We start from the raw sequence: 2,500 nt of genomic DNA on the forward strand, positions 1-2,500 counted from the left end.
GACCCCTATATACGATCCTAACCCTCACCCCTACCTATGACCCTAACCTTTACCCCTACCTATGACCCTAACCCTCACCCCTACCTATGACCCTAACCCTCACCCCGTACCTATGACCCTAACCCTCACCCCTACCTATGACCCTAACCCTCACCCCTACCTATGACCCTAACCCTTACCCTTACCTATGACCCTAACCCTCACCCCTACCTATGACCCTAATCCTCACCCCCTACCTACGACCCTAACCCTCACCCCTACCTATGACCCTAACCCTCACCCCTACCTATGACCCTAACCCTCACCCCTACCTATGACCCTAACCCTCACCCCCTACCTATGACCCTAACCCTCACCCCCTACCTATGACCCTAACCCTCACCCCTACCTATGACCTTGACCGTGACCTTGCACCTATCTATGACTCACCCATATCGTCGATCTTGTTGGCCATGCCGAGGGTCGTACCGACCAGCACCACGCACATCGTCAGCAGCAGCAACGCCGTCACCATGACGACGCGCGAAATCGTCTTCCGCCGCTGCGCCTCCTCCTTGTCCTCGTCGTCGTCGTCGTCGTCGGCGCCGACGGTCGCCTCGGCGTCGTCCCGGCCGACGCCGCGAACGCTCGAGCGCGACGTGTCGCTGTGCGTTCGCGCGCGGTGCGGCTGCGACGGGGGGTTTCTCGCCGTCGGCTCGTAGCGATTTCCGGTCCTGCTTCCGGCGGTGCTGCTGCCGTGGTGTCCTTTCTTGCGCTTCTCGTAGAGCTTCCGCTGCGCGTCGCCACCGTAGTCGGGAGGGTAGTTTCGGTTGCGGTTGCAGTCCTCGCTCGGGAGCACCTCTATCTCATTGTCGTCGTCGTCGTGCGGTCGCATGGCGGCGCTGCTGCTGCTGCTGCTGCTGTTACTGCTGCTGCTGATGCTGATGTTATGATGTTATTGCAATTGCTGCTGCTGCTGCTGTTGCAGTTGTCGGTGTTGTTGCTGTTGCTGTTTTCGTTGTTGCTGTTGCTGCTGTTTTTGTTGTTGCTGCTGCTGCTGTTGCTGCAGCTAATGCTGCTGCTGCTGCTGCTGTTGCTGCAGTGATTGTGTACAGGCGCCTACCTTGGCAGCGTAGGGAATCGATAGACACGCAGGCGGTAGTGAAACCACGTACACATGTGCTGTATGAAAATTAGCTTCTACCGCTCCCTCTCTATCTCGTAAAGACTGCAGTCTTTTTTTCTTTTTCTATTTCTCTTTTTTTCTCTCTCTCTCTCTCTCTCTTGCTTGCTTGCTCTTCCCCTCACTCTTTCTATCCTCTCTCTCTCTCTCTATCTATCTCTATCTCTATCTCTGTCTCACGGAAACAATCACGCACTATTCGCGTTGATCGATTCGATCGCTCGCGTTGAGAAATCCGGGGTTAGTATATATCACGTTATTACACGACGCGTGCAGGTGCGCTTCGTTTCACCTCACTGCTGCTGCTGCTGCTGCTGCTGCTGCTGCTGCTGCTGCTGATCAATTATTAACCACTTGCCATACAGTTGTCAGTATGCCAGTATGTCAGTATGCCCATGTTAATCACACTAGCTGGGAACACAGACACGCACGCACAGCACAGCACGCAGTAGTATGAGTATACGAGACTGCTACTGATTTTTGTCTGAGCTTCTTTAAGTGAACTTCTCAAACGCGGAAAGAACACGTGTGCGACAGTCTAGGTTCACACGCACGGGTATCCTCCGTGCGCATCGGCTGCAAGCAAGCGGCACTGCGTCTCCTCTCTCGGCTCCTCTCTCGTGGTCGCCGCCGCTAGCGGGGAAGCCCTAAATGGCTTCTTTTCGTCTTCGCACGCGGCTCGCCATCTGGGCCGCACTGGCGGCTGTCTCCACCGCGCACGCACGCGCGCACGCAGGCACGGGCTAGGTGGTCCGTCGAACAGCGGATGCTGAGGATCGAGTCGTCAGGTGAAGCCGCGAGATATTCTCAGCACGCACACGCACGCACGCACGCACGCACGTACTGGGATGTGAATGAATGAGTCAGCGCTCGCTGACACGGCGTCTGCAATTCGCCGCTGCCGCCGCCGCCACTGCTGCTGCTGTTGTTACTGTCCCCATCGTCTGCTGCCGAGCTCTCTCTCTCTCTCACTCACTCGCTCGCGCGCGCGTGTGTTTGTGCAGCGGCAGCGGCAGAGGAGGAGTAGTGCTATGGTGACGCTATTGCTACTGTTGCCGCTAGTGGCGCTGCTGTTGGTTGTTGATCGGCTGCGCGCGCATGTGTGGCAGACGACGATGATATCAAACTAATATAGCGGCAGATGCAGCAGCGAGAGAGAGTGAGGAGGGAGGGAGAGAGGGAGGGAGAGAGGGAGGAGAGAGAGAGAGAGGGCAGAGAGAGGAGAGAGAGGGAGAGAGAGGTGTGAGAGAAGAGAGAGACAGGTGAGAGAGAGGGGGAAGAGAGAGAGGAACGAGAGAGAGAGATGAGAGGAAGGAGAAGAGAGAGGACGAGAAGAGA

The 2,500-nt window shown here is 56.7% G+C and overlaps 1 protein-coding gene across 1 annotated transcript in view; it reads right to left on the bottom strand.

Annotated features, from left to right (window-relative positions):
• Positions 1-429: 429 nt before the first annotated feature.
• Positions 430-2,500, bottom strand: part of LOC106819517 (magnesium transporter NIPA2-like) — a gene marked incomplete at both ends in the record, with an annotated part of 20,220 nt that continues 18,149 nt past the window's right edge. The window contains one exon of the mRNA XM_014824137.1: positions 430-772. Coding sequence (XP_014679623.1) covers positions 430-772 — 343 coding nt within the window. The remainder of the gene's footprint in view (positions 773-2,500) is intronic.

This window comes from Priapulus caudatus, unplaced genomic scaffold (assembly GCF_000485595.1).
Source record: "Priapulus caudatus unplaced genomic scaffold, Priapulus_caudatus-5.0.1 Scaffold3595, whole genome shotgun sequence".
Taxonomy (NCBI): Eukaryota; Metazoa; Priapulida; class Priapulimorpha; order Priapulimorphida; family Priapulidae; genus Priapulus; species Priapulus caudatus.